A 12373-nucleotide genomic window follows, 5' to 3' on the forward strand; every position below is an offset into this window, starting at 1 on the left:
ACTATTATTGTTGTTAATGATGATAATAATATTATTATTATTGTTATCATTTATAATATTTCATACAGTAATAACAACAAAAACAATAATAATAATAAATAGTATTATTTAATACAGGAAATACATATTTAATAAAGTAATAACAACAACAACAATAATGATAATAATAATAATTATTAATAATATTTAATTTCATAATTAATATTATTATTCATTCAAATCGATTATTATTAATAATAATAATCATGGTAATACTTTACAATAAGGTTCCATTTATTGACATTAGTTAACAACAATAGTTAACATGAACTATGAATGAACAATACTTTTACTATTTTACACATTTACAGCTTTTACTAATCTTGGTTAATGTTAGTTTCAACATATACTAATACATTTAAGTTGTATTATTTAATGCACTATGAACTAACATGAATTAACAATGAACAATTGTATTTTTATTAACTAACATTAACTAAGAACAATAAATGCTGTAAAAAGAAATATATTGTTCATTGTTAGTTCATGAAACCGAACACATGAACTAATGTTACCATAATCATGTTTATTCAGATTTTAACATGAAGGAATTCTAGAATACTATAATTTATTAATTATTCATTCATAATATTTATTGAACCTTAATTCAATAATAGCAATGTCTGTTTTCACATTGCTTTTATCACTGGTTTCCAAAAGCAACAAATGGCCTGCACTTTTATAGCATATTTTTTAACCTTAGTGGTTACCAAAGTGCTTTACTTTGTGTCCCAATCACCCATTCACACACACACTCACACCAATGGCAGCAGACTTGCCATTGGGAGCAACTTGGGGTTCAGTGTCTTGCCCAAGGCCACTTCGGCATGTGGAGTCGCGTGGGCCGGGAATCGAACCGCCAAACCCTGCGATTAACAGCCGACCCGCTCTACCATCTGAGCCACAGCCTCTTTTTGCAGTGTAGTTCATTGCCTCCTGCCTTATCCTTTTAGTAACCTTTGAATTTAAAGTGCAAATTACCAACGCATGTGTGTTTGTGTTTGTTTATTCAGGTATCATCAGAACAGCCTTGGGAGACATGGACCGAGAGGCAAGAGAGCATTATTCAGTGGTAATTCAGGCCAAAGACATGGCAGGCCAAGTGGGTGGGCTTTCGGGCTCCACCACGGTCAACATCACGCTCACTGACGTCAACGACAACCCACCCAAATTTCCTCAGAGTGAGTATTGTCAGCCATTGTTGCATTTCGATAGGAAAACAAAAAAGGTACCATATTGCTTTCATTGGAGAATCTCTCCTGCTGAAAACTGAAGAATAAATAGGTCGCCTGCATATGTTGTCTGTGTTTCAAAGCTAGTGAGCTGCCTACGTAGGCAATATTTCAAGGTTTTAAGCATTTTAATCATAGGCTTCACACTTTTTTAAGGCTGTTCTAAAAAGTTGGCTTCATAAGGATTTGGTACGCAGATTCCTTGATATTTTGGTCCACCGGCTAGACCAACACCATATCAGCATAAACCAGCTTAAACCAGCCTGTAAATTCAGGCTGGTCTTTCCATGCTTCTTTTTTTTAAGGAAACTACTAGTCTAATATCCATACTGAGTAATTTATTCAGACTTAACTTTCTAAAGCGATTAAGTGAGATGTTGAAGGACTCCTGGATTAGTATGCTTCAGATGTTGGCAAAAACAAAAAATAACTTGACCTCGCTTTTTCATTCGTCATCAGCCTCAGATATCCTCATTACTACTTGAAGGTTAACCGTACAGTATGCTGTTATAATGCACTTCTCCTCAAAGTGGGCTTTCTCATTTATTCAAGACATTCATTAGGATGTACTGTTAAATTTCTCAAGGAGTGATTATGGACACTATATAATTAGCCTATAGAGGTAGAAAATCTACCTTATGTAAATGCAGTCTTGATAACAGATGACTCATCATATAAACTGTATGCCGCAGTTAGATATTTTACTATTAATTAGCATGCAGAAAACAGAGGAGTGAACAGCATGTTTTTTTATTGTGTAAGCATCAAATTTTGTGTCTTGGATCTTGATTTTTTGTAGTTTTATTTTTATCCTCAGAAACAGAGCACAACAGACGAGTTATTTTCTTCATAAAGAAATGGATTTGAACGTTTATCATATAAGCCTTTTAAGACAGACCTACTTTTAGCTTCAAGGTTGTGAACCTGTGGGATATGCTTCTGTAGAAACCACAAAGCAATTTCAATTTAACTTTTTTATTGCGTGTAATTTCCATATTTTGTTGTGAAAAATGACACTCCCAATTATCCTGCAAAAGAATTAACCAATCAGGGCCTCGTTTCCAAATAATGTTTGATCTTAGTGGTTAAGAATGTTTTCCAAGAGCAATTTTACAAACATTCCTAATTTTTTACGAACCTTTTTTCAAAGCTGCACTTAACATGAACACGCTAGGACACACATTAAGTGTTGCTTAACTTCTTAAACTCTGTGGACCTGCCTCGTAAAAGATTACAATAAAAATGTTAAAGTTTCCGAATGCATAAGTCAGACATATGGGGTATTATTTAGGGAATCTTAACTTATAGATAACCATCACTCCTGCATTCATGTTTCACAAAATAACAAAGTAAGGCCTGAAAACATTAACTTCAAAAATCAGCGCATTTTCAAAAGAATCACAAGGTAAAATACGATATCTGTTAGACATCAAATACAAACATCTCTTTCATGTGCCGATCATTGATGCTGTAAGCCCCAAATAGCTAAAAAGCTTATATCTGCTATTACGTTAAGCAGCTTTCTAAAAACAATAGACATTTTTTACTTGTCTATGAGCTTGCTTGTGTATACAGCCATGGCCAAAAGTATTGGCAGTGACATAAATGTTATGTTTTGCAAAGTTTGCTGCTTCAGTATTTGTAGATTATTTTTCACATGTTTCTATGGTATACTGGAAAACAATGATAAGCATTTCATAAATTTGAAAGGCTTTTATCTGCAAAACCATTCAATATATGCAAAGAGTGAATATTTACAGTGTTGAACCTCTGCAATTCGCTCTGGCATGCTGGATATCAGCTTCTGGGCCAAATCCAGACTGATGGTGATCCATTCTTGCCTTATTAGTGCTCGGAGTTGATCACAATTTGTGGGCTTCCGTTTGTCCACTCGCCTTTTGAGGATTGACCACAAGTTCTCTATGGGATTAAGATCCGGGGAGTTGCCTTGCCTCGGATCCAACATTTCAATGTAATGATCTCTGTGCCACTTCATTATCACTCTTGCCTTGTGACATGGTGCTCCATCATGCTGGAAAATGCACGGATCATCACCAAATTGCTCCTGGATCGTTGGTAGAAGTTGCTCTTGCAGGACATTTTGATACCATTCTTTATTCATGGCAGTGATTTTGGGCAGAATTGTGAGAGAGCCCACTCCCTTGGATGAAAAACAAACCCACACATGGATGGTCTCAGGATGCTTCACTGTTGGTACGACACAGGACTCATGGAAGTGTTCACCTTTTCTTCTCGGTCTATCCGGACTATCGATTTTCCAGATGTCCCAAACAGTCAGAAGGGGGCTTCATCAGAGGAAAATAACTTTGCACCAGTCTTCTGCTGTCCAATCCTTGTACTTCCTGCAGAATTTCAGTCTGTCCTTGATGTTTTTCTTGGAGAGAGGTGGCTTCTTTGCTGCCTTTCTTGACACCAGGTCATTGTCCAAAAGTCTTCGCCTCACTGAGCCTGCAGATGCACTCACACCAACCTGCTGCCAATATTGAGCAAACTCTGCACTGGTGATGACACGATTCCAGCAAGCGGTCCTGGCGCTTGCTGGATGTCCTGAAGCCTTCTTGATGATTTGGTAAATGTTTCTTTCAGGTGCAATATTCTTTGCAGCAATTTCCTTACATGTGAGGCCATTTTGATGCAAAGCGATGATGGCTGCTCGTCTTTCTTTAGAGGTAACCATTGCAAACAAGAACAAAATGATTGGAAGCACTTCTTCCCTCCTCTTATAGCAATCAGTCTGCTCTTATAATCCAATCAGAATGATAGAGTGATTTCACCTGACTAGTACTCGTTCACACTTTCCCAGATGCTGATTATATGATTAGTGAAATTATGTTGGCTGGTCATTTTGTGCCAGGGCCAAAAAACTGTGAAAGTTGTTTTTTGTGATAATGTTTTTTTGGCCAATTAAGTTTTTTGCAATTATTTAAAATGCATCTGATCACTCTGCACAATAATCTAGAAACAATGTGAATCAACACCACAACAGCTGAAGCAGAAAACTTTGTGAAACACAAACTTTATGTCACTGCCAATACTTTTGCCCATGGCTGTAGTCAGAATCAATGTCAGAATTATCAAGTATGCTTGCACATACAAGGAATTTGTTTTGGTGACAGAAGCTTCCAGAGCACAAAAAATACAATATCAGATAATAATAATAAATATATATATATATATATATATATATATATATATATATATATATATATATATATATATATATATATATAATACACAATAAGACAAAATAATGTGTGTGTATTTGCAATTAGTCTGTATTATGTGTGAATGGTGAGCTTATTAGTTTGAGTGTGAAAAATTGCCCAAAATTTGCCAGCAGCACAAAAAATGCTCCAGAGATGAAGAGATTAAGAGAGTAACTGTCTTTATATGTGAAGAGCTGAAATGTGACAGTGTAGTGTCACTCATCATTAAAACCTCATTATATTTGTATTTAGCATTAGACAAACTATTAGTAACATTATTTACCTAGCTGGAAAAAAAAATTACATTTATTTTCTTAAATACTCAACCAAATAACTACTTAAGCTACTTAAATGTAGTTTGTGATAATTTTGTGCAGAATGATCTATTACATTTAGACAATCACTGCTTTGTTCTTTTCATGTGCGTTTGCAATGATTCATTTTCACAAATGTTGTGGGTCAAGGTGCAATTGCTTACAGGGTCAGTAAAGATGTGCTAGTGGGCTGTGGTAGCCACTGAGGATCTGTGAATGATCCTGACAATGATCAAGCACATACTGAATATAACGAGGTTCACCATGTTGTTAGAGGAATGTAAATGGGAGACTGGAAGCTGTGCTTTAGGAACATTCACCAATCAAGCAGAGGTCTGTTCGTTGCACCCCAATGTGATAAGGGTCAATTTTTTTATAGGCGATGTAGCCTATAGCCAATTCGTTGTTACCTTTTTTGTTACCAACAATGTGGCTGTCCACAAAATTCAATTTAATACTAGCTTATTTATCTATTTGCTTGTTTATCTATTTTATGTATTTATTTATTATTATTTTACATTTTTTGTTAGTTTTACTAATAAGTAATCCTTAAAAGTAGCTGAAATTAAATTATCATTATATGCTGCAGAAAGTGTAATCATCATACAATTACATTGTGTTAAGTGTATTAAGTATAATTTTGCAATTGTTCTGCTGTTGACTGCATAAATCTGTCTCCTTACGATGCTTTTAGCATTCTTCGTTTACTCCAGAACACTTGTAAAATACGACCATTGTTAAGTAATACTTAAGTTATTGCATTGGGAAAAGGTCTGAAAAACTAAGATGAATTGTAAGATGGATTCTACCATCTACTAAGATTAATTATGCTTTTGGGAAATGAGGTCACTGTTAGTATGAGCTTAGAAGTGACCAGCCACCCCTATGAAGCATGACAATATAATATATTAATACTATAAATACTAGATATAAATACTTTCTAAAAATGTATGGCAACATATGTGGACAAATAATATTAAGCTATAGAAATATAAATATATATATATATATAATATTATTATGTTTCCAGGGTGTTGGTTATTTATGTTTTTGAGACATTACATATATTACATCAGAAATTAGCTAAATTAATTCTGATTCAAAGTATTGGCCAGCATCATCCAATCACTGCCAACCATGTTAAAATAAAATTATACATTATACATTCTGAATCTAAGTAGGGCCTACTGATTACCATTGTCCCATGTCTGCCATACATGAGTGTTTCAAACATCATCAGAGAGACAGTGTGCTGTCTGTCTGCACTGGTCTCAGAACAGTTCTTAATGCACCTTAATTTCACCCTAACTCCATATAAATCCTTGAAAGCAAGATCTTTCAGTTTTTGGATGGACCAATTGATTCTCAATGTGATAATGCCCAGTAAATATAGGATTTCTAAGGAAAAAACTAACTTTGCTGTGATTGGCGCCATGTTGTTTTGTCACATGACTCCGTACATTGAAAGTTAAACTGTTAACTGCCAGTTAAACTGACAGCCCAGAGTCTCCAGATCTGAGATCAATCGATTTAAATGTATTTAAATTATGTGTTGTTTATAGCAAAGCCAAAATCCAAAGTCCACGCATGTGTACACGGGATTGCACAAGGTTAAAATATAGTGTGAAGACACAGTCTTAACTCGAACACTTTTTTACAGTGTTTTTTAATGTTGTGATTCATCTTGGAGCTGGTTGGTTTGATGCAGAGAGTTCATAGAACTCTTTACTGGTTTTTTTTGTAACACCTCAGGAGAAAATGTATTGGAAAAATACTGAAAAAAAAGTGTTATGCTCTGTTGCATTCAGGACTTTGTTCTTTAATCGGGATGTTTGGAATGTGGGCAAGGCTTTCTTGTGAAATAGCATGGTGCAGTTTGGCTTGCTCCTAGACCACAACATCACAACCAAACATGGGCCTCATGATAGATGCTTCAAAATAACATCCAGCCAGTCGAACAAACCACTAAGTAAGCTTTTGTGTGTGTCTGCAGAGAATTACCAGGTGTTTGTTCCCGAGTCGGCACAGGTGGGAAAACCGGTGGGAAAGATCAAAGCCAACGATGAGGACATCGGAATCAATGCAGACATGAAATACACCATCCTGAACCCAGAGGGTGCTGGAATGTTCTCCATTTCTACTGACAAAGACACTGGAGAGGGCATTATCACACTGAAAAAGGTATTGAAGTAATTTTTAGTAGTGTGTTACTATTGCAGATACTCATATATAGGATTAGGGATTTGGTCAAACCCTTAATCCTACGTATTAAACGTTTGGCTTGTCCTTGAATTGTTTTCCAGAGTTGTTTCTTTTCAACGAATTTACAAAACTGAATGATCTGTTCTGAATGATTTATTAGTGAATTAAATCAAAATGTGAATAAGTGATTTTGAATCAAAATTATGTATTTAAATCCTTGTTCAGTAACCACAAAAGAAACGTCTTGGAAGTTCCTCTGTTGAAAACTGCAGGAACCCAGTCGATAAAATGGAGGGGAAAATCCCATAGTCTTACATTTAAGTAGCCATATCTAGGGACCAGAATATCTTTGAAACTTGGAAGTGGGCTCTTTTGGCTTAAGCCAGTAAGCAACTACTTTGCAACCCACAGGAACACGCCCTAGCAACATGCTAAAAACTACTCAGGAAACTTTAATAAACACATAGCAACACCCTGAATCTAGTGTATATTATTTTTGTAATGAATGACTTAGAATTATCCGGGTTTAGATAGTGACACCAAAAGAGACACAAATAAATATAGAGCTACAGTATATAGAAGCCAAAATGTGAAAGAAAAAGTTGCAGTTGAGCCTAATTAACAGCTCCAGTGAAACTAAACAGCCTCTGAATTGTATTAATGTTTTCAGTTTTTCACACTTTTCACTTGTGTATATTGCAGTCTTTCAACATAAAAACAAGGAAAGGGGCGATATAATTATCCTTGTCAAGATATTGTCAAACTATCACAATATCTAATGTTATACACTTATTAGCTCTGTTCCGAAACCAATGTAGTCTACATTTCAAAACACCATAGACTTACTCGAAACGTTATGGTAATATATTTATAAAATATTTATATAAATTGATTATTAATGTCTAAATTCAGGCCTGAAACTCTGAATGGCTCAAGGTGATAAGTTGTTTGAACTTGGTATGTGTTAGCCAATCAGCTCGTTCACATGTGATATGTCAAGCCAATCGACTCACATGGTGAAAGCTGATTTGAAGTGTAATCGGGTTGGCAATCAACTTGCATACTCTCTCTTTGGCTAACATTTAAACTTGCTCAGTTTGCATGTACGCCAGTTTTAATGCAGCGCACTGTGAGAGTTTTCACTGAAAATGCTGTTTGCTCAGGTGTTTGCTGGGCCTTTTTCTTATGTCAGCTTTCACGGTAAGATCTGCTTTTAACCATGTCACATATAAGCGTGTTTTTAATCAAGGAAATCCATAGACAAATCAGGCAATTGCATACATCACTATCTTTGGTCATTAGTTTAAATTAATTCACACATAGCTAGGCTAAGTCACTAGTTAAATAAGCTTTGGGCTTTCCAGGTCCAGGTTCAGATTATGAGCCAGGTCACTAGATGTTTCAGCCAATCTCTATGTGTAGCCCAGCTACACATAGAGATTTAATTAATTATAAATATGCCATTTGGCCAAGCAGGCCAAGGCACATCTTGCTAGCATACATTCTGCACAAATGGTTCTTCAGAGCAGCCGCAGTCTTGTGGTAGGTCTGCTTATTTGGGCTTTGTGTTTTGTGTTATGCATTTGTGCAGCTTCCCTGCTTTGTTGGGGGGTTGTATAATGCCTAATTGTGCAGCAGTAGCAGCATGTTCTCTTGCTTAACTCAGTATGTCTGTGTATGTTTTAGCAGAAGCAAGTCTCTGTAGCAATGTAGCAGATCTAGTCTACAAAGAACAATATCATATCAAAACATCATACTCACATTAACATGCAAAACTTTTCCGAGAGAATTAAAAATACTTATGACACATTCAATACTAAAAGGTAAAAGGCAGCTCGCTAGGTCTAGACTCCTCAAATACACTGATAGATATATATACTCGGAGTGCAGATGCTCATTAATTTTTATCAACTCTGCATTCTGAGCTTATTCAATTCCAGTTCTAGGTCCCAGAGTTCAGGAAAGCTTTGAAATTAATGAATACAGAGTTTTACAAAAGCCAGACTTTTTGATAAATGCCCACCCGGTCTGTCAGATGAGAGGTCAGGAATGTTTCATAGTGCATACTATAGTGACCTAAACTAGGGAATGATTTAACCTCTATGCTCTGGAAATGAAAAAGACTGACCTCAATACATTCCCAAGTGTTTGCCACTAGAATTCGCAAAGCAAATGGCTGAAACTGACTGAGACAATTTTTTTACAGAGATAGTTCTGCCAAAAACGCATAACTATCAACATTTACTCACCGTCAATTTGTTCTAAATCCATATGATAGGTGAATAAAAAAAATATATATATATTAGGGCTGTCAATCGATTAAAATTTTTTATCGAATTAATTACATGGTGTCCTAATTAATTAATCGCGATTAATCACATTTAATCGCATATACAAATATTTGCTGAGAAAGCCACTCATATAAATATAATTAAATATATAATTGTCACGACCCCGCTCCTCTGCTTCTCCCTGCATCGTCTAGCACACACACGCACACTCCCTCGCTCCGCCCCCTCAAGCTTTTCACGCTCTTTTTGCTCGCTCGAGCCCTCACGCCCACTTTGCTCCTACTCGCTCACATGCTCGTAGGCAATCTCCCTTCCTCGAGTTTCTCACGCGCTTCCAATCCCCCAGAACATTATGACCACCTGCACTCGTGTCATCTGCACTCCTGCACATTAGTTTCACCTGCACTCGTCTCATCACCTGTTCATTGTTTACACCTGCACTCGTCACTATATATATCACTACCCTTTCGTCTCACGGAGGTTGGTTATTGTATTTAGTTTCACGTGTCTTTGCCCCCGCTAGTCTCGTCTAGTTTTGATCCCCCCTTGAACTCCTCTTGATTACCCCCTTAGCTTGCCAGCTCCTCGTTCCCCTAGTACCCCTGTCTACTCCCTTTGTTTAGTTTACCCCCCCTCGCTTTGCCAGCACTTGTGATCCTCTAGTTCCCTTGTCTTTTCCTCTCGCTAGTCCCGTCTAGTTCATGCTTGTTTCCCGGCTTCGACCCTACGCTCCCCTTGACCACTCTCATCCGGATTTGCCCCTTTTCCCTATTCTGATTCCCCGGCTTCGACCTTACGCTCCCGTTTACCACTCTTCTCTGGATTTGCCCTTTTTGTACTGTTGACTGCTTTATCGATTAAAGCAGTTTACTCTGACATTGTGACTCTCTCGTCTTGTGTGTTTGTGCGCGACAATAATGATGAAATAATGATACATAGTTATCTTTAAATATAAAAAAAATATCAGGGCTTGGGTGCATTGCATCATAAAAATAAAATTTTTAGGTCACTATGTCAAGTTAAATATAGTTTAATACTTAGAACACATCTTGAGTTCTCTTAGTTCGGATTTGCACTCCATCAAGTGTTTTGAACGCAAGAACGTAAGTTTTACTTACTGCCGTCTGGACTAAACAGGTGGTACTACAAGCTTGCATTTCTCAGGAATCTTCCATATCAGGGTGGGCAGTGCGATTAATTGCGTTAACTTTTTAATGCATTATTTTTAGTCAAATTATTCGCACTGAAATAACACGTTAAATCGACAGCTCTAATATATATATATATATATATATATATATATATATATATATATATATATATATCCCAGGTTAACGGAGAAAAAATAACCTTGGGAGAAACCAGACTCAATGTGGGGGCCAGTTCCCCTCAGGCTAACATCATGAATATAATGCCAATATTATTATGTATAGTGCAAATCATGGTTTAAAATGATTAAACTTAGTAAGTGTTAATGGCCAGTGTTTAAACAAGTAGTTTGTATGAACTGTAAGATTAATGACTAATGTCTTTGTAGTCCATCCTGTATTTACTGGATTAAGTTTTGTTGTCAATTAATTGATAATTGATGTATTCCATTTCAAGAGTGTAGTCTATCTTTAGACCGAGGTGATGCAGGCAGAGATCAGTGAGGTGCATCACAGTTCAACCAACTGGTAATTACTGTGAGGTCTAATCTAAATCCAAGGTTCAGACAATGGCATATGAAGTATCCCATGTCTTATGTTGGAGTTTGCATCAGTTCTTCCTCTGAAGTTCATCATAATAGACTGAAGTGATGTTGCAACACATAGCAGTGGAGTCCAACACGAAGCAGGAATCGAGCTGGATCCAGCCGGTTCAGGTGACCTCAGGATAGGAGTCCCAAGGCTGAGACAGGGAAACAAATATCTATTAGCATAGATATCATTCAATTTATTGTAGTGTTATAGATCATGATCACTGTTTCTTGTTCTGGCAGACCTAACTAAAGCAGCCTAATTGTGAGTTGAAGTATAAATTAGGTGGATGCCTGGCTAAATAGATGAGTCTTTAGTCTAGACTTAGGAGATTATTACATAGTTTAGGAGCCAAATATGAAAAGGATCTACCTACTTTTGTGGATTTTGATATACTAGGAACTATTAACAGGCCAAAATTTTGCGATCGTAATGAACGTGATGGAATATAGCATGACAGAAGGTCACTAAATTACTGCGGAGCTAAACCCTTCAAAGCTTTGTACGTAGTTAACAGAATTAAAAAATTACGAAATTTAACAGGTAGCCAATGTAACAATGATAAAATGGGGCTAATATGATAATATTTCTTGGTTCTCGTCAGCACTCTGGCTGCTGCATTTTGAACCAATTTAGGTTTATTTATTGATCTTGTTGGACATCCTCCCAGTAATTCATTACAATAACCTAGTCTTGAGGTCATGAACACATTAATTAGTTTTTTGGCATCAGCAAAATGATGAGAGCATGTGTTGTAATTTAGCTATATTTCTTAGGTGGAAGAATGCTGTTCTACAAACATTGGTAATTTGATTTTCAAAGGACAGATTGTATCAAATGTAACACCCATGTTCTTCACTGTTGAAGATGATGTAACAGTAAATCCATCTAGGGTCAAATTATATTTTAGCTGCTTATTTTTAGAGGTTTTTGGTCCAATAATTAGTACCTCTGTTTTGTCAGAATTGAGTAGAAGGAAATTTCTGTCCATCCAGTCTTTTATTTCATTGATACACTCTGCTAATTTGGAGAAGTGTGAAATCTCATCAGGTTTTGAAGAAATATAAAGTTTGGATATCGTCAGCATAACAGTGGAAACATATTCCACGATTCCTGATAATATCTCCCAGGGCATATACAAGGAGAAAAGCAGAGGCCCTGAAACTTATCCCTGTGGCACTCCATACTTTACTTTTGTTTGATTTGACAATTCCTCATATAAGTAGACTAAGTGGTAGTGGTCTGCTAAATAAGACATAAACCATGCTAATGCAACTCCACAAATTCCAACATAATTTACTAGCCTATTCAAGAGAATGTTGTGATCTA

The 12373-nt window shown here is 36.3% G+C and overlaps 1 protein-coding gene across 1 annotated transcript in view; it reads left to right on the forward strand.

Moving 5' to 3' along the window:
* The window catches only part of LOC127626438 (cadherin-18-like), a 139809-nt gene that overhangs the window by 79239 nt on the left and 48197 nt on the right, over window positions 1–12373 (forward strand). Inside the window, exons 5-6 of the mRNA XM_052102208.1 lie at window positions 1053–1220; window positions 6806–6993. Coding sequence (XP_051958168.1) covers window positions 1053–1220; window positions 6806–6993 — 356 coding nt within the window. The remainder of the gene's footprint in view (window positions 1–1052; window positions 1221–6805; window positions 6994–12373) is intronic.

This window comes from Xyrauchen texanus, chromosome 33 (genome assembly GCF_025860055.1).
Source record: "Xyrauchen texanus isolate HMW12.3.18 chromosome 33, RBS_HiC_50CHRs, whole genome shotgun sequence".
Lineage (NCBI taxonomy): Eukaryota > Metazoa > Chordata > Actinopteri > Cypriniformes > Catostomidae > Xyrauchen > Xyrauchen texanus.